Source organism: Accipiter gentilis, chromosome 13, assembly GCF_929443795.1.
Source record: "Accipiter gentilis chromosome 13, bAccGen1.1, whole genome shotgun sequence".
Lineage (NCBI taxonomy): Eukaryota > Metazoa > Chordata > Aves > Accipitriformes > Accipitridae > Astur > Astur gentilis.
Genome location: NC_064892.1, coordinates 18516492 through 18543477, shown reverse-complemented (window position 1 = coordinate 18543477; position 26986 = coordinate 18516492). Strand labels below are relative to the sequence as shown.

The 26986-nt window shown below is 41.3% G+C and overlaps 1 protein-coding gene across 5 annotated transcripts in view; it reads right to left on the bottom strand.

Annotated features, from left to right (window-relative positions):
* KLF12 (KLF transcription factor 12) overlaps positions 1-26986 on the bottom strand; it is a 250959-nt gene that overhangs the window by 125058 nt on the left and 98915 nt on the right. For all 5 annotated transcript variants that reach the window (XM_049815883.1, XM_049815886.1, XM_049815887.1 and 2 more), the window contains exon 3: positions 25835-25924. In XM_049815883.1, the coding sequence (XP_049671840.1) occupies positions 25835-25924 (90 nt within the window). The remainder of the gene's footprint in view (positions 1-25834; positions 25925-26986) is intronic.

The window sequence follows — 26986 nt, the reverse complement described above, 5'->3', positions numbered from 1 at the left end:
CTAAAGATTGAACCGGATCAGATTTAGAAAGGTTTGTTCAGTTTATTGTTAGAACTTCAAGAACTAGGGTTTTACAACCTCGGGAGGTGGTCTGTTAGAGTGCTTAGCTACTGTTGAAGTTGCGTGGTTTTTCCTTGGAAAACAAAACCTTATCATCATAGCCTCTGTGAATATGAAGAACAAATGTTTATCGTGCTGCCTATAAACAACCTTTTCAAAAATTTGAATGCTATCCTTTTTTCTCCTTTCTAGACTAAACAAATGTTTATCCATCAATGCTTCTTCTATCCAGTTATTTCATGCTATGCTTTTATTAACTTTATTTTCAATTCTAAAATTGTTACTTTTCTGTATTGAAATTCCTCTTAATGATTCTGGATCTCACCTCCAGCTTACTGATTTTAGTCTGGTCTTCTATAGTGCTTGCAGACCAGCTTGAAGTGTACAGGCTTTGTTTAGCCACAAGAACAGAGGGGTTCAGGGGGATCTTATCAATGTTTAATAATTACTATTGTAATTAAACTACTAATGTTTAATAATTAATAATAAAATAAACACCTGTTGGGAGGGACCAGAGAAGATGGAGCCAGACCCTTCTCAGTGGTGCCCAGTGAACAGACAAGAAGCAGTGGTACAAACTGAAATACAGAAAATTCAATTTACACATAAGAGAAAAACTTTTGTACAATGAGGATGGTCAAGCACTGGAACAAGTTGCTGGGAGAGGTTGTGGAGCCTCCAATCCTTGGAGAAATGCAAACGTGGACTGGATACAGACTTGAGCAACCTGCTCTGGGTGGTCCTGCTTGACCAGGGGGTTGGACCAGATGATCTCCAGAAGTGCCTGCCTGCCCCTGCCACCCTGTGATCCTGTGGTTCTGTTAAACTGCATCTTACCAACCACAAGTTGATAACCCCTCTAGATATATCCTTCTGCCAGATGGCCAACCATCACCATTTACTCTGTGTGCTTGTGGTCATCCACATAGCGTGCTTCTGTATGTTTGCAGTCATCTACATAGTAATCATCTTACATACACTGAAAATCTCCAGATTGTTTCTGAGATGTCATATAGGACTCTAACCAAAGCCTTACTGAAGTCAAGAAGGAACATCCCAGCTGAGCTTCAGTGTCACCAAATCACTATCTCAAGCAAATATTTCATAAAATCCATTTCACAAGCACTATATTCCATCATTACATGTGGTTTTGTCCTCAGTATTGTAACTAGGAAGCTTAAAATGTATGTACTTTATTACAAAACTGTCTTAAAAGTTCCAGCTTACACTTACTCATGGCCACTTGCTTTTGAACAGCTATGCATTTGAACATATTTCATGGTAGCAAATTTGGTCGACCGGTCTGCAATTCCAAGATCTTCCTTCTTTCTCTGTTTTAAGAACATACTCTCTGTGTGCCCTCTTATGGGATCTCACCTGTCCTTTACAGTTTTTACATGGTAATCGCTCATGGATTCCAAATTGCTTCAATTAGTTGCTTGGGCAGACCAAAATAAACTCCACCCTAAGCTTACAAACTTGAATGCATCTAACTCATTAAAGCGTTCTTTAACCTGTTCTTTCTTTTTTCTGCCCTGTGTTCCTACCACCTTTCTGTCAGCTTCAACTGTGCTAAGCAGCTGACCCCAATTAACCTTCTTCATAAAGACAGAAGCAGGAAAGGTTAATCTGTACTCAGATTAACTTCTTCTGTCATCCATTATTTTCTCATCTTCTCCTTTAGATAACAGTCTTGAAGTTTCCTTTGTCTCCTTCTACTTACAGGACCTTTTTACTACTTACAAAACCTTATTTTATTGTGCGTTACCTCCCGTACTATCTGCAGCTCTGCATTTTTTAATTTGTCCAGCATGCTTTTGATGTCCTTTTAATAGTCATCGTGCCGAAAGAGTTTGAAAACATTTCTCCCTATCCCCCCCCCACTGTTTTTCAGCTACTTCACTCTTATTAACCAACAGTCTTGAATTAAGTCTCAGCTTACCTGCAGAGAAACTGCTAAATGATCTCAGTTTTTAATATTCTTTTGCAACTGTATTTCAAAGCTGCACTAAACAAATCAGAGAGCATCAGCCAAGCAGTCCACCCACGTTCACAACCTTTCTTTACCTAATGATAATTACAGATTGTACTACAGACAGCCTTTAATAAACAGCATCAAGTTTAGCAGGAAGACATCTGTAGGGACCTTTCTGTTGCCATGGAAATATCTTCAGGCCAAGCTGTCTTTAGCTCCACATGTTACCTCTATATTAACCTATTCTTATGCTTTTCTTTGGGTATTAGTACAAATTATGGACTAACTCATCCTAATCGAATTATTATAAATGATATTACATCTAACTTTGAGGGATTCCAAAGAACAAGGAGTCACAAATGCTACAGAAAAGGGTAAGTTCCTGGACTTCCAGGCAAACTGAATACTTGCCTGATGTTGCATGGATTTTATTGCATGAGGTCCTGAATATTTTCAGCTTCCACCAGTAACTGGGGTAAATCAGGGCTCCCAGCAAGGAACTGAGCCTTACAACCACCACTGCACTTTCTGAAGGCTAGTGAGCAATTCATGACTAAATTTTTTTCATATCATTGTAAAAGTTTGGATGAAACTTAAGTTGTGCCAACTCAAAATATTAAATAGATTATTACTTTTTGAGACTGATTAATGCAATAATAATCATGAACGCAATGAACAACAATAACAAATGGTATACAATGCTACAGCGATAGGCACAATAAATGTGTGTAACAGAGACTCTTCACATGGAGGTCCTTTCGCTTTGAACGACCTCAAAACATTTTGCAACTATGTACACATAACACTGCTGAAATATAGTCATCTCAAAGGGCAGAAGGTATTAAGCAACTTGCAAACACCATATAGCATAACAGTAAGATCTTTAACACCCACACAAAATAAACAGGATCTCAGTTTTTGAGATCTCATCCAAAACACACCCACACAGACAAGTGCATGGTATTCAATTTACTTATTTCATATAAATGAAGAAAGAAATTAACCTCTGCTAAGATATGAACCATTGGTCTCCAGAAGAGTGAGGGATCCAAGCTTGAAAATTAGATATTTCATCGTTAACTATGACATTTTGACTGCTTCTCTAATATTAAATAGGACATAATTGAAAATGTTCCTTACTCTGACGGTATTTCAAACCGTCAATAACTTTTAAACAGAAAATCAATCAGAAGTTTTCCCTACCGGCTTGAATTGCGACACTAAATTTTTTCAACAAGTATTTGATAATAGACTTTTGAAGACGATCATTAAGATTGCTGTCCAAAGAAGCACAGGCAACCTCTTAAGCAGGAACCAAATGACATAATTTGAAACCCATGAAAAATAGACTTAAAGAGAATGCCAGGAAATACAAAGCTAAGGCTGCTGGTGCTTACCTAGTATGAATTGCATCTGCTAGTGAAAAGGCTGTTAAGTGAGTTTCTCAGATAAAGAAAATAGAACAAAATTATTTTCTGTAAAAGTTTTTTTCCGATAATTTGTAATACCTCAAAACTGAAAAATAATAATTAAAAAAAATTCTATCAGGCTGTTCCAGAGTATGAACAGCAATTTAGGATTTATTTTTGAACTGGTCACTCAAAATTCACAGAAATCCATCCATGGACCCCGGAAAATCTGCGACTGTTGCTCAGAAATAACATTAATTTCAGTCAACAATTAAAAACATCTCTTTTCATAATAAAAGCCAAGCTTTCCCTCTTCTTCCTTGCATCTTTCTTTCAGTCTTCGTTTTGTTTCTGCTTGATCTTATTCCCTCCAATGAAAAAGCTTACTCTCTTAATAAGCACAGGGATGTGGTTTTGTGCAAACTGTAAAATTATAAATACTTGAGAACAGGCCTTCAGGCTGAAAATCTTCACATAACAACAACAAGTGGCCTAGCTACCGCCAGTACCAAAGAGGCAGCACCACAGCTAAGAAATTAACTCGTCACCTTGGTCTTTCTAACCGAGAGCAGCATTTGCACTACACCACCATCCCAAGGTCGGTGTAAAGTGACATTAAACCCTGATATCACGAGAAGCAGCGATCCCACCTCCCTCCTGCCCCCAACTTGCCTCCTCCCTCATGCCGCCACAGGGACTCACACAGCAGCACCAGGGAACTGGCAGGTTGAAAATAACCTCTTCCTCCCCAAAAACGATTCATTATTACCGTATATCTGTTCCTCGATCCGACGCACTAGTAACGCTTCTGTTGGCGATGGGGAAGGAGCTTGGGGTCAAGCATGTGCGGCCAAGATGACAAGGTGGGAGGATGCTGCGTGCTGGCAGCAGTACTGGCTTACGCCATGCAACAGTGGCAATGAAACGAAGTGGGGGTCTGAGGGCAACGCAAAAGGGACACTGACATCTGCCCAAGTGGTCAGAGTCCTGTATAATCAACTCACATTCAGTGGTGCCTTCTTCTGTCAGTAATCTGGGACCAGTGTGACCACACACAGACGACTCTGTTGTGCCACTGTCCCTAAAATGTTTTCTCGTGTGTTTGATTTACACGATTGCACGCTACCATTTGTGCAAAGCTCTCCATTCGTTCAGCGCTCATGATAAATGGCCATCAGTGAATGAGACAACAGGTCGTACTTGTTACGCTGCTGTCACTGATGACTGCTCAACGCTGTGTTTCGTTTGGAAGATGCCACTCAGCCACCTGAAGTAATATTAAAGCTTTCTCATCCATCTCATAGAAGACAAAACCCGAGTTCAAGGTTTACTGAATTCCCCGCTGCTGTACAGACCCACCAGCCAGGCCTCAACACTGTGGGAAGCTGAGACCCTGCAGTGCAGAGGACTCTGCACCTCCGTGAACTCCGCTTCTGCTCCCAGCAGGGCGCAGGAGATCTGTGCTATGTGCCCTGCCAGCCTTCCTCTCTACGAATTCCCCCCCATGAAAAGTGCCACAGGGGTGAGGCTCTGTGGATGTGAAAAACACACCCACCAAACTAAATGGACCCAACGCAGATGGGGCAATACTGCCAATGATAAACTGCGGGTGGAAGGAAAGGAGGACGATGGAGATAGGCACCGAGCATCCTCCCCTCTACACTTCAGAAGCTGAAGAAGTTAAAGACAAACAGCTGAGTAACAGTGGAGAGTCAATCACAAGGCTTAATTTAAGCTGCATTACATATAAACGATCCCTGATGAACAGCAGGCACAATAAGCAGATCAGAAAAAGCAGTATTATTTTTTAATTAAGAGGAAAACCAAAGATCTCTGTAGATCCTAACTTCAATACAGTTCCAATTAAGAACAATAAGGTAATGACGAACAATCTAGCAGCATTTACCTGTGCAGCAAATGATCTCTGGTAGCATTACTGGCTTCGCAAACAATGTATTTACCAAGAACAACGCACCTATTTAAAGAAATAACCAACAATCCCACTAGCACTTTCCATATATAAAACATACATATAAACATTCCATACAAAACATTCTATATATAATCCTGTGATTTCTGAGGGTTTTTTACATTTCAAAGTAGACATAGAAAATTTTTTTAAAATATACTTTCCCTCTAATTAAACCGTGAAACAATGAAAAAGTGGATGTAGGTAGTAGCCAAAGCACAACTTGCACAAAGAGAGTGCCATTTCCTAGGCAAGAGGGCTTTGCACCCAGCAGAGCAGTGCCAAGAAAGAACTTGCCACTTGACATACAGCAGTTGCATAAGCGAGAAGGCCGATGCTAATTAAATCAAGAGATTCCCACGAAAGGTCATGTTATTTAATATGCGGTATTCTTGGGCCTTTAAAGAACACTTAACATATGAAACTTCTGCTTTTTAAGTCACATTTCAGAGACTTTTCTTATATTTGTATATCAGGTGTATATCAGGTGTCTTTGTATATCTACAAAGACTTGCAGAACAAACTTGCAATACGGAATGACAAAGCAATAACAAGTCATGCATGTAGGAAAACTAACCCTTACTGTGCGTACACAATGACGACCTGTAAACTGGCCGCACATGTAAATGTAGCTGTTCTGGTGGTAAGGGGTTATATTACAGTAGTTCTCTTGGGAAACAAGACATTTCCTTAAAGATGCCAGGTTATGGAGTAAGATGTGTAACACATTCCTTTAAATGCTGCATGAAAGATAGACTTGGGCAAGGCGGTAAAGACCCTTCAAGAATGAACTTCACTTACATTGAGGACTTTGAATAAATCACCTTCCTGTTTTCGGTAGGGGCTGGCCAGGGGAGTGTTGTTAGGTAACATTTTTGTTTAATGCCAACCACAACCTAAAGCATGAAAACTCATTGTAAATCTGTATCTTACATATATAATGAATGACAACACAAATGTCTCAAGACTTTGAAGCTACTGTGAACACTTGTCTGAGAACATCAGCTCAACCATGTTTGGGCATGTTATCACACACGAGGAATATGCAGGGAGGGAGCAAAATGGAAAACACCACCGCACAACTGAACAAATCCAATATGCACCATATAGCTCTGGTTCCCCATGTGGGGCTTACCTCCTCCAGCTTCAAATGGATATCTCACACCTTCACGTGTGCTGATCATCCATGCACCCACTCTACCCAGTGGAGAAAAAATCGGGGAGCCGGAGGATAATTTGACTTGCCTGTCCTAGAGACTAAGGATGATTAGCTCAGACACTGTTATTTAACATTTAAATACCTAACTTACTGAAGAAGAATTCTTCATCTGTTATTTAAAAAAGTATGTTAGCACTGAAAAAAGGAGAAAAAAAAAAAGCTACAAGGATGATCTGAGGAATGAATATTCAAGGATATATAAAGCAGATAATATGCTTCGGTTTTGGAAAACGATGACTGAAGTCCTATGATAAACATCAAAATCCTGATTGACATAGAAACTGTTCCTCACAACTTAAGAACAAGACTAATTGGCAGACAACAGCTATAAAATAATGGAAAATAAGTAGACTTTCATGTAATATCTACATTTTCTACCACATTGCCACAGGTATTCTGGAGACCAGAAGCATAAATGAATTAAAAGATGGATTAAACAGCTTCACTGGGAAGAGTTCATTAGTGGCTATTAAGCACAATGGTCCAAGTATACCAATGGGCTTAAAATCACCTAAAAACTGCTGACTGATCGAAGTTATGTCCAAGGAAGGCTCACACAACACAGACCTTTTTCATCTTCCCTGTTTTCCTCACCTGTTGGAGACCGTGCTGGAGTGTGTGGCCAAATGGGCCTTTGGCTTGACTCTCCATGGTGGTTACAGTGGTTCTGAATAAAGCAGCCTGCTACTGCTACCACCTCATGCCTCACAACCAGACTTAAACCACAGACCGCTTTAACGCACAGTATGTTTCACCACATGCCCACATCACAAAGGTTTTACGTTGTGTTTTTGTTAAGTGTCAACTTAGCTCCTTTGTGGATATTACCACTCAAAATGTCATGCTGCATACTCAGTCAGATGCCATTTGGATACCATCTAATGAATAGGTTGTGAAGCATCTACGCTGTCATGTTCCCAGTAAAAAACCATGAAAGAGATGGTGTGATAAATGAAGTATGAGATGAAGGAACAGTTTCTTCCTTCAATACAGGTTTGTATTTTTCCCCAGTTACCCTGAGCTTCCAGCAGTGCAAGGGCAGGGCTCAGACCACTCAGCTTCCACAGGTGAAGGTGAGGCTCTTCCAGTGGCCGAGTGTTCGGCAGTCACCACGCAGCAATTTTGGAGACCAAAGTACTCCCTCAGTCTCACTATTTGCCCCAACTGCCACCCAATGGGTCTATCCGATAGCTTGCTGTTGAAGTTACCCAAGCCATCGACCAGGGTAACAGATCTACAGAACGTTTAGTCTGAGGATGAAGTATTAGAAGACAAGAGCTGCACCTGGATTTAAGAAGCATAGTGAAACACACAGGGTTGATGGTTACATTTTGAGCACATTTTTAGACTGAGGAAACATGACACAGGGGTCAGTAAAACATGGCAAAGATAAGACCACACATATTAGATGTAAAGCTAATTCTTCCTATTAGGGACACAAAGTTCATTTGAACATCATCTAGTGCACCATTCATTTCACCCCCCAAAAAGAGCAACAAAACAAATACCCGTGTTTTGCAAAAGGCACAGACTTCTTGTTCTTATCAGGGCACAAAGGAAGCAGTTGTTTTCCATCTATGAATTCTTTACTGACTTAGAGGCTGGTTAGTCCAGATAAACTCTCCTCCATACGTTCTTCCCTGACAACTCAACTCAGATAAGGTTCCCCAGCTAAAATCTAACCAGATTAAGATGTTCAGGGCATTCGTGACAAAAGTGCTTTCCTTGGCCCAGCAGAGCCCAACTTTCTTTTTTCTATCCCCCACCCCCAAGCTTATGAGAATGATGAGAAGTTCTTTTACTTCCTCAAGGTCAGGCTTGAAGTGGTGGGTAGCAGTGAACTAAATGATTTACTTGGGAGACACACTCTGAATTCAAAATTAGACTGAGCCTTTAACTGAAGCTGGACCATAATGAATACATTTATCTGTATCTCATATGAAGAGGATTTTTTTCGAAACCTTCAGTTTAGGCACTTTTGCCTAGAGCAAATTGATAAGTGAATTATAAGAAATATCTACAGAAATACACCAACGTGCTACAGATAAACAAAATACTGAGAAAAAGAAATGCATAATGGGAACAGTCTTATGCACACTGAAGCTCATACTGAAAACCCTGGATGTTGCAAATACTTCAAAACCTTTATGCTGTATGAAAGAGTAACAATGTCTAACCAATAATAGTATTATCTGTACTGATCACTGATTTTTTAAAAGCTGATCTGATCAAGTAACTCCTGCTATTAGCCAATGACCTTCATTTTTAAGCCATTCTACTAGCACTGGGCTCTATCCAAGTTTGGTGCATCACTTCCAGGTTATAAAGCTCCTCTTAGAAAAATGGGGAGCTTATTCACTTCAAGTTCCTTTCTCGAGATACATATTAAGATTGCATTAACATTGTGCATCATTAATAATGCTCTCCAAAAAATATTCCTATGACCATAGACCAAACAGAATTATGTCATGGGTTGTATCTTGAGCTTGAGCTGTGCAGTCTCCTGTTGTTCCTGCAGACAGAAGTAACTGCTGGTTCGTTACACGCAGAAGAGTGAGAACATATCGTGCAGAGTTTGTTTTTCCTCCAGGTCTGTAAGGAAAGGGATCGGTCTTTATGTTTTTTCAGTGTAAACTTGCTAGTCATCTGCTCAGGGGCTTTTCTGTCAGGTTTTATAGGAGCAAACAGAAGCCAGGAGGAGAAACTGTTCCCACTTAAGAGTCTCACAGATGAACACATCCCATCTTCGGAATATAGTGAAGAATGAAACATGATGTAGATCAAGCTTCCCTCCTTGAAATTACTATCTTTGAAACTATGTGAAACAGAAGACCTTGCTGCTGAGGATACCTTGGCTTCCAGAAATGTCCAGAGGCAACCAGCAGGGCGTCAAAATAAATGATTCTCTCACACCATTGTTTTTGCTCAGTCATGCCAGGACAATCTTACTGTTTCATGTGAGATAATGATGCAATAAATCTTAACAGATCTGTGCCATTCCACTCTTTTTCTTGCCCCCCCCCCCCCCCCCAATGACATCCCCTCAAGATTTCTAGCATGCAGATACATTGTGTTCATAAAGAAAAGCCTTGATCCTGTGAGTCCTTGTGTGGCTCAAAAGGTTGATGTACTCCATTACCAGAAACAGCACAGGCTACACAGAGGTTTTATAAAGGATAAGCCTCAGACGTAGCCCTTCACCATGTTTGAAAATTGCCATTCTTTTGCATGTGCGATCCCTCATGCTCAGAAAAACAGCTTTAAAAACAGAACAAAAACCCCCAGCAGCACATTCCATCAGAAAAATAGGGTTGCAGGGAAATCCCTGTATCATCCTAACCAGGGCAGGCTGTGCTGTCATGCGGCTCTGTTCTTTCACATAATGTCACTTTGCTGTCCTTTGTCGGAGTCAAGATGCCTGCCTTGTTCAGTCGTTTAGCACCTGCAAACTGTGTGGCAAAGCCTAAACCACATGCTTCATCCACGTGGCATGACTAAAAGCATGACACATGAGTTAGGGTAGCACATATCCAAGCATTTATTGGCACTTCTCCCCTTCCCTGAACACCCCTTCTGTTTCAAGTCTGCTTTGGCATTTGATTGACTCAGAAAGCCAAAATTATTGCCATTCCCCCCCCCCCCCCAAGCTACTTTTATGCCAGACTGGCAAGCTGAACCAGCTCGCCAAGTGATCCCACAGGTACCATCGTCAACTCAGGGACAGCAGTTGAGGAGTCAGGGAAGGGAGGGGGTGGGAAGAGCAAAGGAATGGGACAACCTCTTCCAATGCTTGACCTAGCCTCCACTATAACTAATGGTAAGATCATTACTACAAGGAGTATTAAATCTTGTTAAGACCAGAGAGCACTCATCTTGCCCGTCTGGTAGCAGAAGTCTAGAGAAACCACCACACTCTTGTGTTTGTCCAGTTTGCTAAACCAATGCCTTACCCTGCCAGAAAAAGCAGAGGTCATCACTTAAAACATCAGCACAAGTGGAAGAATCTTGTTGGCTGCTGCCCTGAGGTTTGCGCGCCTGCAAGCGAAGCAACAGAAGTAGCAGGGGATTGAGAGAAGGCAGCAGAGGAGCACAAGCCACCCGCACAGGGGCAGGGGCATGGCAGTGCACACCAGAGCTACCTGCCCATGCCGGGGGCCAGCAGCAGCCTAGCTGCAGCACCACCGAACTCGGCGGGGGCCGGTTTACCCAGAGGTACTCCCTACTAACCCCATTTGGCTGCTTCCATCCCAGAGGTGGCTCATACCCAAAGTGCACAAACCCTGAGCATGGGAGTACCGCTCTGAACACAGCTCACAGTCCAAGCTGAATGCTGCTTTAAGGGCACTGGAGGTAAAGCAATGCAACTGCCTTGCACTGCTAATTTCTCCTGCAATGCATGAGCAAGACAAAAATTAATCATTTCAGCCAAAGCTTCACTGGCTTTTTTTTTTTTCCCCTCCTTTTCTGAAGTCAGGAGGTTTTACAGAGCAACAGACCAAGTGCAAATAGCACATGTCCAACTTCCAGGACACCTGGCGAATCAGGGTTTAGAAATACATATTGGTAAGAAACGGCAGTGTTAGAAGTTCTCCTCAGCATTTTCACATTGTGTTAGAAGAGACAAGGAAGACAAAAAGTAAGTACACTAGTCAGTGATTTAAAGGGGAGACACAAAAGAGTTACTGGGGAAGACAGACTTGTGAAACCCTCATCTAGCTTTCCCAGCTGCTCGAGGAACGATCCCAGACTGGAGCATCACCAGTCCCTCTTCACCCTTTCAAGCCGTTACTGTCCACGCCCTACTCCTTCTCAAAGGCTTTTAATTACATTGCATGTGGCATGCATAGGTGTGCACAGTCCTCTTGTTCCCTGGGGAACACATTCTGCAGTGGAGCTAGGGACTGAGCTGCAGTTCAGAAACACACTCAATGTAAAGAGCAATTCCTAAACATGCAGAAGTGGTCAGGGCTCAGTTATGGACCTGTCATGCATCTTTTAGATGAAAAAAATTACTGTTATAGAGAAAAATATTTTTCCCTTATTCGAGTAAGGCAAATCCATCTAATGATACTACATGCAAAATTTTTAAACAGAAAGTTATTTTAGCATAGCATGCACCCCAACGACAGTTGCTGATGTAATTTGCACTCACCATTAACTACTGCATAACAACAAAAAACATGTATCTTTTTAGAGATTATATGGTTCTAGAAATCATTTGAATGGAATCAAGGAACATACGAAAAAAAAAATATCAGGGTACACAATCAGCAATACACCCTGTCTCATACGTACTTCACAACATCCCTCCATTTGATATGAAAAAAATTAGTCCATAAAGAATATTTAAAATTCACTTCTTCACAGAAACATCTCTTGTTGTAGGATGTATTGGAAATTGATTAGTTTAATAGTAGAGTTAAAACAAAATGAAGAACAAGCATCATTCCTGACATGCAATACATTACTGTGCCTTAAAAAGCAAGGAAATTTAAACTGGTTGATTTCTTCCAATTATTTTAAAGACTTTTACACATCTCAATGCTTCTAGAGATTATGGTAGGAGTTTTTACACATTTAAGGTTCCTGCATGGTACCCTGGCCCCACGTTGGTACCATGAGTAAATAACAGAACTCCTTCTGTTCTTAAAAACTAAGCAGATATTTACATTCTCTGCTGGATGGTGAATATTCAGTACCTTTCAAGAACAGGCCCACAGCATGCTTTCCACTGTGGACCAGATATATCACACTCTGCGTATGTGACTTGGATTTACTTCATTTTCAGCACCATTTGTTTCTTTTCAACTTGGGGTTTGCAGACAGGAACTTGTAAATATCAATTCATGGGAAGCTGCAAGTGTTTCTCCATTTAAAGCTACCAAATTTTACATAAGCCAGCTATTTTATTGTTCAGCCTTTGATAAATATTTGATACTTTTCTGACAACAGTAAGGTCCCAAACTAGGCAGTGAAAGTGGGATGAAACTCAAAGAGTACTCTTGGGTAGGCTAGAAGCATTTATAGAATTTTAAACCAGGAATAAGTTAATGCTTGTGTATTCAATACTAACAACATGCCTATTTATTTTATGCTAAACAGCCGTCTTAAATTGCCACTTTATCCCATCAATATTCTGAATGGTTATTCAAGGAAAAAAAAATTAACTCTATTTCATGTTCCAAACAAGTCATTCAGCCTAAATCCGTACACAAAAACTAAAATGTATAGTAAAAAAGGAAACAAACTCAAGCTTCAGGGAGAAAAACTGTGAACTGTTTTCCAAGAGCAGAGGTAACTAATACTTACCTTTCCACCTTGGAGTTTTTTAGTTTATTCTGTAAAAATGAATACTATTCAGAAGCCAACCAGAATAGTTTTGGCTTCTAGTCTATCTGCTATTTTAAAAGTTTTCTATCATGAAAATCAATAATGTTTTCTACACCACATTTGCACAGCATTGTTTTAACTTGCAGACCACACAGAACTGAGGATGTTGCAGATCTAACACTTTAAGCAGTTTATACCTACACCCTAAACTGGATCTGTGAAATAACCTAAATTTCAAGAGAAAAAAAGCTAAAAATACCTTAAAGAGGTTTTTTTTCCTCTTTTCCTGGTATAGAACACATCCCTGCCCATGTCTGAACTGGCACAACTGCAGAAGAGTTAACGGTGGACAGGAACTTCCCCAACCAAAGTTCTGCCATAAACCCCACAGCCTATACCACTACTACTTCCACAGGAGGAAGGAACAGAAAAAAAAAATCTTTTGCGTGTCACAATGTTCTCAACACCATAGCTTTGGCCCTCCCCAGAAGCTTCATAGCATGGACTTCCTAAAAATCCACAACTCTGTTCTGCTACGACTAATGGGAAAATAAATCCAAGTCTATCACAGGAAATGCTCTCTTTGCCACTGCCATCTCTATCATTAAATCTTAGGCTCTCATTGTAGTCTCAGGATGGCAGCAGGCAGGTGCAAGACAGTTTAAGGTTTTACAGGTCAAAACCAACACTACAACCTCTGGTTATCAGGAAAATCTCCGTGGAGCTCAAAGAGCAGTGACAACTTGCAATACTAAAGGTCATTATCTGCTCACGTGGTCCCCAGTCTGCACACTGGCAGATACTGGAGAGTGTACCAGTGCTATATGCTTGCTTTTTGCTTGCGCTTTCTGTAAGCACATGCTATGAGCTACCATGTTATGGGTAAGAAGAACCTTTCAAGTGATCCACTGTGGTCACTCTGGTGTTCTCATAAAGTCCCGTACGGACAAAACCAAAATGATCACTGTTTGTGTGGAAGGCTGAACAGGTTGGAGCTGTGGGAATCAGTAGTAGCTTTGGTGAAATGACCTTTAAGTAATGGAGTTTCAGACCCTGAGGAAACTGAGGAAAGACAGACAGTAACAGAGACCTAGTCCAGATCGATCTAGACCCTTGACTATTAGAGAGCAGAAGTTTTCAGGGAACTAAGGAGGATCCCATGGGAGGTAGCTCTAAAAGGGCCAAAGAGAACAGGAAAACTGGAAGATCTTTAAGGACAACATCAAAGTGCAAGACTAGTGCAACCCACTACTCAGAAAAGCAAGTATCTGGAGACCAGTTTGGCCGATGTGTAACACATGATGGAGCTCCAGTGCAAAAAGGCAGTATATATATATATATATATATATATATATATATATAGCAGGAGGAGCAAGGAGGGACAGGCTACAAAGTATGAACGCAGACATATCACGCAGACGCACAGCGGTGGTGTCAGGAAAGCCAGAGCTCAGCCGGAGTTCAGACTTGCCGGTCATATCGAAAGCAACAACAAGAGCTTTTGTTGTCGCTACATCAGCAGGAAAAGGCTGGACGAGGGAAACATCGAGTCCGTGGGCGAACACCCGTGAGGCCGAGGAACTCCATCGCTGCCTTCGGCATCAGCCTTCGCTTGTGTGGCCTTCTCACAGGCAGACGAGGTTCAAGGAGCGGAACCGCCAGCCGTGAATGAGGACCGAGTCCCAGGGACGACCCGAGAGGACTCGACCCAAACCAGCCCATGGGACCCACCTGCCTGCACGCACGGGCCTTGGGACAGCCGGCCGATGTCCTTGCAGCACCCCCTCCACCGTGCTTGAGAGGGCCTGGAGACCACGGGAGATCCCCAGTGACGAGAAGAAAGCAAATGGCGCGGTCCTCTTCAGAGAAGTCCAGGAGGGTGCTCTGGGGCCCTGCAGACCAGCCAGCCTCCCTTCGCTCCATGGAGAAGTCACGTGGAAAAGCGAGCGAGTCCTCTGGGAACGGACTTCTGGGCACCGTGAAGGAGGAGAAGGTGACTGGGAACAGTCAGCGTGGATTCACCCAGGGTGGAGCGTTTGGCATCGCTAATGGTACCCAACCCTGCCTTTCCTTCCTCCGTCAGCAGTTGTCCCTCCTCACCAACAACTCCCTGTTCCACAGTGCAAAACAGAAGCCCACAACTAATCTTTTATCGGTTTACACCGTCCTGTTCACAAACAGCAAAATGACCAGAGAAATCCAGCAAAGGGGACCAGAAAACATTCGGAGCCACCAGACACCCAGTACTTGAGAACTACCAAGCCAGAATATGACCAGGCTGTATCCAAACCATCTATCTGGCGAAAAGCTATCAAAGAAAGTGGCAAATGTCATGGAAGGGCACCTACAGTATTAAAAACATAACTGAGCATATCTGTAACCCAGACGGGAGAGGGTGATCCTGCTATCTTCCAAGGACAAACTGACGCGACTGCTAGGGAACTTCCAGTAACTCACCTACCGCAATGACCTAAGCTCCACACACCGCATCACAGACGAAGATCAAAGCCAAAGTCAGTGCCTCGGTACCAATATTGATCTGTAGTCTAAATTACGAAGTAGGAAACGGGCTACAAACGCCACCGGAGCAGCCTAAGGAGGCAGGATGGAGGTGACACCCGCGTGGCTGGCATCCCCCCAGGGAACAAGGGGAGCGGAGGCATTTGGAGGAGGCAGGGCTGGCGAGGCTGATCTGACACGAGCCTTCCCGTCAACAAGCCTCGCCTGGGAAGACCTGGTGTCCTCCCTCTGTCGCATCCCCCGCGCCTCTCCTCCTTCGCCAGCCCCTCGCTCCTGGCCCACCCCAGCGAGCTGGGGCTCGGCCGCAGGGGTGGCCCACGTCGAGCTGCCACGGGTCTCGTCGTCCTTGTCCACCTGGGCTCCATCCTCGGGCAACGGCAAGCACGGGCAGCGACCTGCGCGGACAGGGGAGGACGAACACCGCCTTTCGTTGCTGTTGGCTTTTTTGCCTGTGGTTCCTATGGTTTTCTGGTACGTTTATGCGATGCAACCAAGCAGAAACAACATTTGTAAAAGGATGCCTGTGAAAGCGGATGGCCCCTAAATAACAGTTTATTAAATACTCATCCTTCCAGTGTGAAACAAAGGAGGGGAGGGGTGTGAAGAAAGGGAATTAAAAAAAAATATATAAAAAAAATAAAATCAAGAAAACAGGATCCTTAAAGTAATTTATGTAACGGCTCATCTCCACAGGGAGAAATAAGGAAAAAAGCCAACAATGCTAAAAAATATACAGCTCTTTCAGTACTTCCCAGCAGGATACAGAACAAGAGTAAAATATACATTAAAAAGACTACTTATAAGGAACCTCAAATAGAAAATAAGAGTTAAGAAAACATCAACAAACAAGAGAAAACTAGAAGTAATCCCTTCTCATAACAAACAACAAAGATTAAAATAATTTTGGTACTATCATAACATAGTGGTATTTGTCTCACTGCTGAAGTGTTCTGTGATACTGTAAATTATTGAGTTATATTGGCTTATGCTTATTTTTCTTAAGCTAGCCAGTATATAATAAAATATAATAACAAAGCACACTTACACAATACTTCTCACTTCAACTATCTCAGTGTCCTTAAAGAAATAAAGTATAGCAATTATCCAGCTAAGAACCAGGAATATAGAAAGATTTTACTTCACCCTGAGCCAAAACAAAGGGAAAGAACAAAATCCCAGTCACTTCCATTTCTCTTCCATTCTGAACATACCAACATGCCCTGTTGAACAAAATACAGGCCATCATAATGAACAGACTACTCTAATGAGCATAAAAAAAAAAAAAAAAAAAAAAAAAATCCATTAAACTCACCGGTGAGTAGAACAAGATGAAACGTAATGATTAACTTTTCTCCTAGTGAAACAATTTAAAGATTTTGTGATTCACAATTATTTCACTGAGACATTTCAATGGAAAACATTTTAAATAAGGAACTCTAAACCCTGAAGAAGTTACTGTGCATCAGCAGGTCTGCACTATCCATCTATATACATAATCACACATGGAGGTAAATGTGAGGTAATTCAAGGTAGCTTTCCTGTTAATAAAAGCAGGATTACCTAGCTCACCTTCATTGGTTTCTCCATAGGAATAAAGGGACTACATTCCCTTGGAACCTGTTGAATTTCACTGCAGTTGCAACCTGAATTAAATTTCAGATGCCCTACCAGGTAAGGCACGAGATCAGAAGAGTAACTTCTTTTTAGATGCCAATAATTGTTTTGCGTGAATTCTAAAACACACATTATTGTATCTCAGAATTGCAGTGCACTGTGACATGAAAAAACAGAGGCCTGTGTTGAGTTTCAGTGCAGAAGTGCAACAGGATTTTAGATTACAGCGCTGTATACCAGCTGATATATGGCATGCTCGGCGCTCCCCTGACTACAGCGTTAATAACTTTCCAGCAGGATGCAAAGAGCAAAAATCTGTACCTCACTGGTTCCTCAATTAGGATTGCAAACTAGATCAAAACTACAGTTAAGCTGTGAATATTTGATTCCCAAAAGAAACAGAATGTGGAGCACACACAAGAATCATTGGAACAAGGGTTATCGGGGGAATGATGTAAATGTAGATATTTGGATGGCTGAAAATTTTTCTTTTTTTTTTTTTTTTTTTACATTTTCAACTATTTTTTCAATGCAGTAAAGGAAATGTTGACCTTTCACATCTCTATAGAACACACAATTTTCAACCCAAAATGTGGATTTATAAATTGACAGTAACCGACAGATATACAGCTTGTATGTACCATGCTTGTTTTTCTTTATGGCTAGAGTTTCTCAGCTGAATAAATCTTCCATGAGATTCCCATCATAAGCTCTGGTAGCAGAGCAAGCTGAGAGGTCATACATCATCAAAAAAGCAGACTGGCTTCAAGGTGAGCTCACAAAATAATTGACTGGGGATAGAAGGCAACCCAACTATAATCTCACGACACACTTCAGCATTACGTTCAAATCAAAGTGTTGACTTTCCTTCTCCCAAAGCCAACATTATTTTTTCAGTCCATATAAGCACACAAAACTGTCATCAATTCATGTATTTAACTTATGATATATTGTGCAACTATGATTTTTCTATGGAACTGTAACAATATTAAGTTATGCTAATTTCTGGGTAATATCACACATTCTCTTTGAAACTCCTTCCAGTCTTGCAGATAAAATATTATCCTTCTCCTCTACCAAATACATCCTCATAAAATCTTATTTTTTAGTAAGTGAAATCATCTTCTTGCTGCTATTCTATCATTATACATATGGGAAACCTCTTTCTGGCATGGCACTGTTAGCTAAACACGAGCTGTTTGGAGAAGAGATCTTTCTCTGCTTCACTCCTTTTAGACTTGCTACTATATTCCTAATACACGCAATCATTATTATCTGAAGATGTCCATTAAAAGAGTGTCTAAACACAACTTCTGATTAATTGAACCAAAATATCCAGGGACAGCCCTTTATTTGTATAGTGCCTAGCACAATGAAGTCCCCGCCCACAACTGAAAATCTCCCTGTTCCTGCCATACATACCACAAACGATACCAGACAGAATAAGGAGTACATTCCCTGCAATGCTCTGTAACAGCCAACTGAAGTGCCTAGGAAAGGAAAGCAATGGCAGATAGCAGTCAGTAAATTAAGTCTCAAGAGAATCTGGGATCCTTCTCTTAGTGAGAATTTCAGACAGCATCATGCATCTTAACAACCCCACCTGCATTTTCTATCTGTAAACTTGGTTAACTTGGCAAAAAGACTGCCTGGCAAGCGTGACAGTGAGTGTGCTGACTGAGCTGGTTAAGTCAGCATTTCCTATTAGTCTTAAATCTATGACCTTTCTACTGCACTTTTGTGTCTGATCCCTGGGGAAAAAAAAACCCAAATAAATAAACCACACCTACAACCATGGCACAAAACCCCCTTAGCTCTCTATTCTATAGGAGGGCTGACTTCAAAAGGAGTAAGGAACACGTGCAACACTATAAACACTCAGCATTTGGCAAGGCAGCAGAGCAGAGACATGCCCAAGGTAGAAAGTCTGGGTCCCAGAAGCAGTAAAGGTGTCTCAGGGTATAGTTCCAGATACAGTTAACCAGCTCTAACTATAGGCCTTTGTCAAAAGCAGCACCCAGGATCTTCTTTCACCCTTCCCCTCTCCATAGGATGGAAGATATCCATGATTTCCTAACAGCGCGACTGCAGGGAGTATACAGCCATTCCCTTCTCCTGTTGGGTTGGGGTTTCTTGGATCAGTGATCGGCTGACCCAGCTGTCCCTGATGTCGTTCAGTCACTGGCAATGGATACAGCAGGAATGTTGTAGGAGTTGGCTACCTTTTATTCTTCATGCGAGCCTCCACTTAACATGAAACAGCACCCACAGTATTTATCAGCTTGTGATGCTTCACTCGGCTCAATTAATCCAGCCGACGTAGCTGTGGTGCACCCTTCTGGGTTGCAAGCATATCCTTCAGCAGTGCTCAGGGAATACAGCTGTTATCTCCTTAGGTACATCTCACACGGCTTTGCATCATGCCCTGTAGGTTATGTCCTTACTGGTTTTCGGGATCAGATCCTGATCTCTTTCTGAAGAATGTAATACATTTATGGCACTGTAAAGCAACTAACGAATTGTATCAGCTGTGTTTCTAACACCTCAATAACACTCCTCGAGTACCATCTATTGCAAGATGAAGAAAACAAAGTAAGACAGGCTAGTTTCTTTGCAGAAGAGATTGATACATGTGCACTGTCCATATGCTGTTTGTTTCCCCAAATCAGTCATGCTAAACATTAAGTAATTCAGGGGAAAAAAAAAAAAAAAAAAAAAATTGAATGAATGAAGCAGAGATTTCTAAATTACCACAGCAAATACTAGAAGTGCTCTTTTGTCTAACAATACAAAGAATGTACATAAGCTGAATGAATCAACATAAAACAGTTCCCCATAGAGTCAAGGAGCAAGATTTGCTGCTGAGACTATTCTCAACTGAATTTCAGCAGTTATTTTTTGAAATCTTTGAAAATAAACCAGATTTCTGTCACTATTACCCAGGCTGAGGTAGAAAATGTTTATGTGTATAGCAACATAAGCATCGGTGGCATTCTTCAGACACAAGATGACAAGATAATTTGGCTACAGACAAAAGACACAGAGAACAATATTGGCTTGTTAAAGGGTTTTGTCATTTTAGTCATTCTTTTCATAATTCAGCCATGATAAGGCATGGGAACGGAGACAGATCAAGCAGAATTAGGAGGTGAATTCAGAATAAGATATATAACCTTCAAATAATGATTTGAGGGGACAAAATGCAGGCACAGGAATGGGTGAAATTGCAGATCTGGAAACAAAAAGACTGATGAAAATTAGACGTTCATTATTCTCTGTAGTTGAAGATTAATTGTGGGGCGTAAGTCCCACATTCATATCTCCTTTTAACAAAAGCTTGTGGCCTGGCTCTGCAAATACTTGAGAAAGTGTAACTTCATGCATCCAAGTCAGACACATTTACCAGTTTTTAGAAACTGGGTCACATCCTGCAATGACCAGCAAGACGTTCAGACTTCACAGTGAAGCCAGTCAACACTACCTATCCTCACTTCTTGACAGTAGCCATCAGCTAATAAATTCACTGCCCAGTCTGTATTACCGTTTAAATTAATCCAGCCTCTGTACATTTTTACAATGAGGAGTATTACTTTTCAAAACAGTTTTTGGCAGAGCCAAAGAATAAGTATTTTTTTCCTGCTGAAATAGCCCACCTTCACTTACATGGGGAGGGACTACCTTCTTCATGTCCTTCTCTGAAGCTGGTTACTGACGCACAAAGATTTTACTGCAGACCAAAAGATCTAAAGCTGTAGGTCACTGGAGGATATTAAATGATAAGCAAATTCACATTTCTAAAGTAATTCTACCAATTTATTAGCAATGCTAGCTCCTGTTCCACAGTAGGGGAGATAATAACGAAGCCTTGTTAAAGGGCAATGCGATATCTTTTATGTAATGTCTTTTTTTCATTTGTGATAAAGTCATTAAAGCAGCACTGTGTCTTCTTGAAGCCTCAAACAATAGCCTGCATTAAATCTCCTGTGCAAAATTAAGGACAGTAGTTCACTGGAAAAATAAGCATCTGTTCTTGCTAATGCTGATGGCCTTCTAAAAATCATTAACTATTCTAAATTGGCGACGATAAAACAAAGCAGAACTGTTTTAACTTTTTCCAAAGCAAAGAGAAAATCCATTTCCCTTGTAAATACTTCTTTGTTCCAAATTTGCCCAGTAACCTATATCTCATGAGGCATGTCTCCTTTTTGGGCTGCCTAAATCCCATTCTCCCACAAGCATCTAGCTTGAACTCGGTGTCTTTTAAACCCCGGTTGGTAGAGGTTTGTCTTCACTACATCGATGCAGGCTGTAGCGCCTGAGCCCTGCCCACCTCTCCTCTAGTCACAGGCTCAAAGGAACTGGTGGTGCACGGGGCATAGCTGAAACACAGGCATCGCCTCCGATTTCCTTTCAGCCTCAGCTAGAGACTGGGCTGGCTTGCAGTGGGTGTAGCTCACACAGCTTCATTCTCTCAGGGCTACCCTAAAATTTCAGCTGACTACACTTTATTCGTTCGCTTATTCCTTCTGCTGTATTGCATTTTAAATCCACCTTCACTTGCTCTAGATATGGAATGCTTCTGCAGTGTAAGGACTGAGATACTATTTAAGAAAACTGCTTAAAAACTTTTCAGAGGTATCAGCCCCGGTTTGGACACAGAGCACACAAACACTGGGCAAGACACAGATGAATCATGAAACAAAACATCTCCAAACAAGAAAGTTAAAGACCCTGTAGGTTATGCATGGATGGTACAGAAGAACCTTACGTTATACTTAACCTCTCCTGCAAAAAGATTGAGGACTCCAATAGGAAAACCAAAAGCAACACGGGAATATAATGGATTGACTGCCTGGCTTGGTATCCAAATACAGTAGCAAATGCTAGTCTCGGCTCAATGATTTACTCTGTCCTGGTTCTTATCTACATCATGGAGGATTTCTACTCCTACCGCCACCACATGTAGTCAAGAGACAACACCTGCTGAAGACCAGGTTACTCAGAGCAGCACAGGGAAGATGAATTTCTGATGAATGAAATGCACATGGCCAGATGGTGCCTATTTCACTGTAGCCATATGCCACAAAAGGTCAGTGAAGAACCAATTTAAGGTTAAAAGCCGGTGCTGTTTGTATAAAATCTCTTTGGGTTTTTTTTCTCCTATTGTGCTTCCATTTTGGTGGAGTAGGTGTAAAAGGAAGGGGAATGTTACCACTTTCTGAGCTTTTTATTTCTGTTGTCCAGTCACCGCAGTGATCATCGTTCACTTTACCAAGGTTGCTAAGCAGTGGTATTTTCTACTGCTAGAATCAATAGGTTGATGGGTTACTGTTCACAAACTGTAAGGAGACACATGAATTTCAAAAAAGGCTTGTAACGAAGTCCTAGGATAAACACACTTTGTTTAATCATTACACTCATCAAATGATGAAATAAATTGAAACCTTGGAGTAAAAATGGACTCAAACGCTGTGATCATATCATCTGCTGAAGTAATCCACCCTGCCGTCCCTCCAAGCACACCCACTTAGCTCCACACAACAACTGCCCAGGGTGCGATTAGACTCGACTCTACTGGCTGCTCTCTCATCAGGCCAGCACAGCAAGAGCCAGGACAGCGGGGAGGACTGGCTGGGCGTCCCACACGGCAGTGCATGCGTGCATGGTCAAAAAATATCCACGTTCCCCCAGCAAGGTCCTTTCTGTGAATCCCACCTTGGAGGTCATGAACAAGGGACAGCTGATCAAGGCACAGCTACTGAGAAAGCAGCTTTTCTGGATGACATCTTCATGTGCCCTGCAGGAAAGCATTCAATATCCTTACAAGAAGTAGGCACATATCCTTGGAGCCCACAATTAGTTTCATCTTAACTTCAATAAAGTTTTGCAGTAATTGCCTTGTAAAAAACACCTATCACCATTAATGCAGAGGACCCGCCAAGACCGGGCTGCTTCGCTATCACATGTGGCAGCCTCCCACACTGCAACAGGAACCTGAGGAGCACCCCCCTTGCTTCACCATGCATTGTGTGGCCTAGCCCCAAAAGGGCTAAGCAAGATCATCACAAGCACCACGAGGGAATTCCTCTGTTGCCACTGGAAAAGGCAGGAAGCTGATGCTGATTCAGATTAAAAATTAGGTGCGTGCATTCACAACAAGCGCAGGCAACTACTAGCATAGCTGTGGGCGGTTCATTATTGGTTTTAAAATCAACAAGATGTTTATTTGAAATATGGGCTCAGACTTAAAGAGGAGACAATTCAAAGTGGTCCCATAGCCCCTCTCAGACAAAAGAACAGATGATATTATCCCAGCTCCTCCAAAGCCTCATTAGCGAGGCACAGCAACTCAGTGCTCTCTGCTCTGACCGCTCAGCGCTCACCACCCTGGTCGAGGACCACCCTGGTCGAGGACCACTGGTGCTTCAGACTCTGTTAGTTTCACTCCTCTGCAACTGATATGTCTTCAGGATCCCCTAACCACAGATTAAACTTTCTTTTCATAACCCTTAAACCATGTCTTACTTTCACCCTTGCAGCAAACCTAGAGCCGATAGCAGATACCAAACAGGAACTGCAAAAAAACCATCCGTCTCCCCACAGCTTTTGGAAAAGTTTGTCTAGTCTTGTCTGGTGCTCAGCATCCTAAGTGATGACACTTTGGCCACTACCTTCAGAAGACTCAAAATGCTGTCTTAGTTTGCAAATTTTCAAAAAGTAGAAATCACATCTCCCTGTAAAAACATACACTGTGATGGAGGTGCAACTCTAGGGACTTTGGGCGCTATAACACCACAGACAAAGATCGTAATTTCAAATTCATACTACCTGGGATCACGCTTTAGTTCCCGCTCCATGCTTTTCACTTACGATATTCATCTTCCCAAACAGCTCCACGTGCTGTTTTTGGTAATCGCATCCTTCAAGCACTTGTCCCTGTTATGTCTACCAACATCTACATATTCACAACAGTCTCTGAAGCACATGCTAAACATCTGTTTCAACCACCTTTCTCTTCAGAGTTTAAGCTGTTTGCTGGAAAATTGCCATCCTAATGGCTAGCTCCTCTGTTAGTGAACTGGAGAATTCATTTTGTATTTATTGATTGCTCCCTAATGAAGAGTCATAAAGGTGCCAGAGACTCTTGACCAGACACTACTTAATTAGTACCAAAGTGCATAAAATCCCAAATCAAACCGAGCTCTTTGTCTAACGGCTCAGTCACTGGAAAAGAAAAAAAAATTACATCATTTTCTGCTTACACAGAAGTCTGTAAAATTTTATTAAAAAAACCCTAAGGAAATTAAAAAACTATATAAATTGTTCATTTCCTTCCAGTTCCTAAGACACCAAATAGGTCTTCCAGAATCAAATCACACTTTGCTAAAGGAAGTATTCTTCATAAAGGACCCAGCAATATACATTATGCATAGAATTTCTTTTAAACTAGACAAAGGCAAATATCAATAAACATTTGTCTTCTGAACAATAGTGAGAAAGGTTTGTTACATAAAAAGACATAATGCAAAGCATCCAGAAAGTATTAAAAATTACCTCTAATGGATCCGTCTTTTCATCATCGTGGCTCCTACAATATTCCAACTTTTATGTTTCCTCAAACTACTTTGTACTGCAGTATTTTCTGAGGGTATTTGCTCTCAAGATGGCAAGAGATGAGCAAGAGCTCCATTAAATGTCAAGTTTTATTTCTCTCAAACTTAAACCCTCAAAAAAATCCTGAGTAACTGATATCTCCTTGCAAGTCTTTCAAATTAAGTCATCCTGAAAGTTAATTCCCCTCTTCCATATCATTTAAATTCTCAATTAAATAATCGAGAAAATAGCAGGAAGAAAAAAAGCCAACTAGCAGAAGAGGCAAAAGGCCATCCCTACATGGCAACAGCACTGCTGTTTTTATTATGCTCTCTGCTTGTTGAGGGCATCTGTCTTCAGAGCAGTAAAGTGGCTTGGATTCTTTGGGATAACTTAAGATGCACACAAGGAAATAAAGGTTTATATTAACACAAAATCCATTAAATACAGATGCCCTCATAGCAATCTACAATCCCTGATATAATTATTACCACATATGTAAGAAAATACCCTTAATATGTCCAAAAACATAGTCTTCCATTTTTCTAAATCAACCACTCAAATGCCAGAGCCGCCTTCTGCAAAAAATTCAGAATCCTATTCATGATCTCTGACTTGTATTCAGCAGTCAACGTGATACCAGCTTTAACCATCTGAGGCTTTTAGCCCTCTTAACATAATGATAAACAAGTGTATTCCACCAGAAAGAGAGCAGGTTTGCGCAAACAGAAAACAGAGTAGGACAAGCATATAAAGGATGAAACAACCACAGTAAGGCAAATATTCCAAGAAGGCAGAACATAAAGATATGTACGGGCTTCTCAGACACAAGAATTTGGCCTCTTTACTGTAATCCATTATTTTTTCCCGTTTTTTTAAACTGCACCTTTTTTTATAATCATAAAATTACACCAACAGCATCTCAGCTATGACAGATAATTCCAATAAGTCTTCCACAGAGTTTTGTTTTGTGCTCCCAGCACATGAGACTAGATGCTCACTGCTACATCTCCCAAGAAAATGAGCTCCAAAACCGTAGAAATGAAGAAAAACATAGAAAAGAAAATGATAGTACAACGGGAGGGACATCTGACCACAGAGAAGCTTAGGAAGGGTCACTACCGCGCTGCAGAGAAACTGCTTACCCCTTGCTCGGATTCCAGCAGCTCTGTTTTAACTCTGACTGCCGGCATCCCATCAAGCATTAACATTCTGTTCTCAAAGGCGCTGATGTCCTAAGGCAGAAAAGGACAAGGTTAATCAAAAAAATGATGAACAACACCGGGTTTAATTCACTGGTTTAGATCTGTAATATTGTAGACACAAGTAAGTTTCTTTTAGCAGAAATAAAGTTAGCAAAGATGTAATATTAATTTTAAGGACAGCTACCAAGTTACTACTTCTGTTAAAATAGTAAATTATACTTTCAATTATCCTTAAAAGAAAGCTAAGTCTTTGTAAGCAACAAGGGAAAATCATCTCCAATTACTATTTTTTAATTTGAAATTAATCATGCAGGAGCACATATATAAATTCCTTGCTTTAGAACTGGAAAGGAGAGCAGTGATGTCAAATAGCTGCAGGTTTTTGACAGTATACTTAGGTATTTTGGATTCCAATCAAATCATTTGTACTTCTGTATTACCTAGAGAAAGCATATGCTTCAATTCAGAGAAGTTCTAGTGAAAGCCTGTACACACAGACACCCCCCCCCATAAATTAATACACATCAACAACTCCTCAGATTTCATATCATTCATTACCTTGTAAAGTTATCAGCATTTGTCAATGAAAATCTCCACACACTCACCTCTGACACAAAAGAAATAAAAGAGCATGTTAAAAGCATGCATTGTCCTTGTAGTAATGGGCAATATATGCTGAAAGCTTCAATCTGAAGACAGATTTGTAAAACTGTGCTTCCCTCAATCAACATCCCTGCTCTGAATGTCTCACCCCACTGTTGCTGAAGCAGTTTATGTGGACATGCAAAACAACCTCTTGTGCCTTCAGTTCAAACACTACCTCAACCTGAGTCAATTTTCTATTCCGGCCAAGGCTCAAGGCTGCTGTTTGAAAGCTAGCCCCTTCAGCTGCCATTTAGTTTGTGCAACATGGACAGAATAAAAGACATTTTATCCCTCAAGCTAGAATCTGACCTTACGAATCCAGACACCCTGGTCAGCGGTACAGAAATACAAAGACATCACAGCTATTTTTCAGATAGTGAAACTATAGCACATATAGCTTATAAGTGACTCCTTCACAGCCACTTATTTATCTGCAGCCCCATCTGG